Source organism: Drosophila suzukii, chromosome X (genome assembly GCF_043229965.1).
Source record: "Drosophila suzukii chromosome X, CBGP_Dsuzu_IsoJpt1.0, whole genome shotgun sequence".
Classification (NCBI taxonomy): Eukaryota; Metazoa; Arthropoda; class Insecta; order Diptera; family Drosophilidae; genus Drosophila; species Drosophila suzukii.
The window spans coordinates 8,288,677-8,292,778 of NC_092084.1; the positions used below are offsets into that span (position 1 = coordinate 8,288,677).

Genomic DNA, 4,102 nt, shown 5'->3' on the forward strand with positions numbered 1-4,102 from the left:
TATATTGTTTTATTTCTTATAACTCTCCTTATTTTATGTTGAGTTTTTGATAATAATCCCAGGTAGTATGATTTTCCATCAACGCAAATTGGCAGTGCTATTTTTTCTACCTCCACTGTTTATATATACATATAGAAACTGTATAGGATCGGTTGGTAGCGCAACTAATCCAAGTTGACACTGCCGCACGGGCGACAAAAGGGCTCATCATGGCCCATTGTGTGTAGTGCAACATTAGGTCATGGCTAATCAAGTGGCTGACACCCAAGGATACAGACACTATACTCGTACATATATACTACCCGCCGAGGACCTCTGCTGTGTCCTGTGACCTTTGTCCTCTGCCTCCACTCTCTATGCATACATTAAAAACAATAACTCTTTGTTTTCCGCCTGGCTTTCTTCATTCATCGCCTGGTACGTCTTGGTGGGTCTAGTTTTTAGAGACATTACTTTCAATCCATAAATATTCCCACACCTTCAAGCGAAACCTGACATCTCCATTAGCAATGGGCAGCCAGGCTAATTAACATTTATCCAGCCAGGTTCCATAGCGAATTTGCCGGACAGGAAGTGATTTCCATTTAAATATGGAAAATGGTTACTTGTTTAATAGATATCTTAATTAATATGTATTAAGGACATCAAATAACTACCCATATCGGTAAAGAAATCACTGGTAAAAAGCACCAAAAAATAGTCCTAAGTTCGCTCACTCAGTTTTCTTTCAAATTGAATGCAATTTTGAATGATTTATTGAACACACATTCAATATATGACGTATGTACATTTGTCATAAATTCTTGATAGCGGGGGTCTAAAAACACACTCTCAGTATCCAAGGAAAACAAAGTTTGTATCGTCATTTCCTCGAATTTTCAATAAAGGATTAGCATGAGGTGTCTTTTTTAGTGATCAACGCGCATTGAATCATAATTTGATAACAAGAAGATATGAAACTTAAGTCCAGTTATCGCAGTGAGTAGGCAGACTGGTGAAATATATCACTAGGCTCCTAGATAGTACTAAAAGGGAATGCTTGGGTTTTGTTCTTTAAAGCCTTTGAAATCATTATAATAAAATTAAGTAATATAACACAGATAAGAGTTCGATATTCAAGGGAAAAAATGCAAACATTTTTAAAATTCTTAAATTCGCGGGTATACAAACCTTTGCTTATCAAGCTGAGATTGCTAAAATACTTTGATTGATTGTGGTACTATCGCGGGAATCACACACGCGACTCTAATATCGTTATCGGTAAGCTCCCCCTCTATTTTTTGGGAACCTTCTTTATAAGAACGCCACCAGATAGTGAAAGCCCAGTTAGTCGTGTTTGCCATTCGATATTGTGAACATGGCGGGTTCCCAAATGAAAAAGTTGGCCTTTTTGGCGGGGATCCTGGTTTTGGTGGGCGTGGTCAGTTCCACCCTTCATCGTATACCCGTCCATAGATCACCGAAATTCACACGCAGTCACAAAAATATTGTCGCCGAAAGGGATTTTATTCAGCAGAAATACAATCGCCAGTACACCGCCAATGGTCACCCCATGGAGCAACTATCCAACTTTGATAATTACCAGTATTACGGAAATATTAGTATTGGAACCCCCGCTCAGTACTTCCTGGTACAATTCGATACCGGCTCGTCAAATCTTTGGGTTCCGGGAAGTTCATGTACGAGCACCGCGTGTGAGGATCATCAAGTCTTCTATGAAAGTCAGTCCAGTACCTATGTGGCCAATGGAACGGCCTTTTCCATAACCTATGGAACTGGCAGTGTTTCTGGTTATCTATCCGTGGATTATGTGAGCTTCGCCGGCCTGACTGTAAAAAATCAAACATTTGCTGAGGTAACCACCGAGCAGGGAACCAACTTTGTGGATGCCTACTTCGATGGAATACTTGGCATGGGTTTTCCCATTCTGGCTGTGGATGGTGTTACGCCCACGTTCCAGAATATGGTAAGCCAGGGCCTAATTCAGAACCCCGTGTTTTCGTTTTTCCTGCGAGATAATGGCAGTGTTGTTAACTATGGAGGTGAACTCATATTGGGCGGTTCGGATCCCTCGCTTTATAGCGGTGGCCTAACCTATGTGGATGTCATCCAGGCGGCCTATTGGAAATTCCAAACGGATTCCATCAAAATCGGCAGTACCCTCATTAGTACCTACGATGCGGCAATTGCGGATACTGGAACTTCCTTGATTATAGCTCCCATAGCGGAATATACCATGATTGCTGCATTATTCGGTGCCGATTCCGAGGGAACATTCGAGTGCACTAGTTTGAATTCATATCCGGATCTGGTAATCACCATTAATGGCGTGGAATTTAAGATCGCAGCAAAGTACTATATCATCCAGGAAAACTATTTGTGCTCGCTGGCCATTCAATCCATTACATCCCAGGACTTTTGGATTATGGGCGATGTGTTTTTGGGTCGCTTTTACACCGAATTCGATGTGGGCAATCAAAGACTGGGCTTTGCTCCAGTAAACTCTGCGATTTCCCTAAGGCAAACGGCTCTGTGGCAGGTCTTCACTTTAGTACTGGCGTGTGGAATGTGGAAACTATGGCAATAATATGTTTATTAGTCATAAAATCCCCAAAAGTATTATTCTAAAATTAAAACGAAATAAGTGAGATTTTTAATATAATTTACCATTTTTTTTGGGGGTTTTCTTCCCTAGACCTAAGAACTAAGCATTGTACACAGAAAATTGAAATAAATCGATATTCAAAAAAATGTTGCTTGTGTCTATAAACAATATCTTACAAGTATAAGACGCATTTATCAAGAATTATAGATAAATGTTAAGGTCCATAATTAAGTTCACAAACAGTATATACTTTACTTACATATCATATCTATGTACCTTGACCAACCTCATAAGTCATGTAGATATCATGATATCATGGTTATTTCGTTACCATTATCTATAGGCAAGGGATTACGTCGAACCGCGATCCATAACATACCTAATTGAGTTGCAATTGGAGTTGTGGGAAGGGGTAAGAGTTTCGGCGAATGATTCTTTGGGTCTTCTCGAAGCAATGTTTTTTTAACTCCTCGCTGAGATCAGTGATCGCAAATTGTGCGGACCTAATTGGCCTGTCGCGTGATTTATTGTGAAAAAAAGAAGATGCCGAGGGGCCGTAAAAACAACTCGATCCGAAATTGGAACTCAAACTCAAACTGAAGTGAAGTGAAGTGGAACTCAATGAGCGCATTATTTATGTGATGTTATTTTTTGTGCTTTAACCGGGGATTAGGACTCGCTTCTCCCACAAGAAACGCACCCGGTGGTCGATTCCCATCCAGATCAAGACCTGATGCACTGGGAAAACAAGATGTTATGTTATATAATATTCTCAATAGTTAAGAATTCTTACTATACTCATTGAGTAAAAATGTATGAACTGTTAAAAATAATGTTACTTTGCTCTTGAATCAGTTTTGTAATGATATTCTGATAGATCAAAAAATATTTTAGCGGTTTTACAGTATTGTACAGTATTACAGTATTTGTTTTTTTTGATAAATTATTTCCTATATAAACAAAGAAAGAAAAAAGGTGGAATTTTTATATCTTATATATTTTCTACAAGTGTATACTCCAGAATCGTTCTCTAATGAGCGATATCGAGCTTAAAATTTATTGACCCGACAATTGCATCAACGGCCGATGCTCATCAAATACCAATAAAATATCATTTGTTGCAATTGCGTGTGGGGATCGGATCGGTTTCTTTGCCGCAGGACCAGACCACCGGCATTTGACCCCCAGAAGAACGGGCCAGAAGAATGGTGGTGAAGAGCGGAGAATCCGAGGCCCCAAGACTGGGCAATCTGTCTCATTAGCCGCAAAAGCTCCGCCTGATTTATGGCTCGATCGATCGTACGATCCTTGTTCTTTCGCTGTTGTTAGTCGGGCAGATAAATCACATTAAAATATTTCACCAGCCGAATCGGAATCCTGGGCCAAGTTGTTCGGCTGACAAATCTCTAAACGGAATCAGTTAACAACTTAACTAATGATAATCAATACGCATTTAAACAGCAAACAGGGTTCGCATATCGTATATCGATAAGACGG

The 4,102-nt window shown here is 39.8% G+C and overlaps 1 protein-coding gene across 1 annotated transcript; it reads left to right on the forward strand.

Annotated features, from left to right (window-relative positions):
- The first annotated feature begins 1,314 nt into the window (after window positions 1–1,314).
- Window positions 1,315–2,715, forward strand: Pgcl (Pepsinogen C-like). The gene has a single exon (XM_017083388.4). The coding sequence runs from the start codon at window positions 1,358–1,360 to the stop codon at window positions 2,585–2,587; it is 1,230 nt and encodes a 409-aa protein (XP_016938877.2). The 5' UTR covers window positions 1,315–1,357; the 3' UTR covers window positions 2,588–2,715.
- The last annotated feature ends 1,387 nt before the right edge of the window (window positions 2,716–4,102 follow it).

What these genes read in the sequence shown, in the direction of transcription:
- Pgcl (XM_017083388.4), top strand. Translation starts at nt 1,358, where the DNA reads ATGGCGGGTTCCCAAATGAAAAAGTTGGCCTTTTTGGCGGGGATCCTG.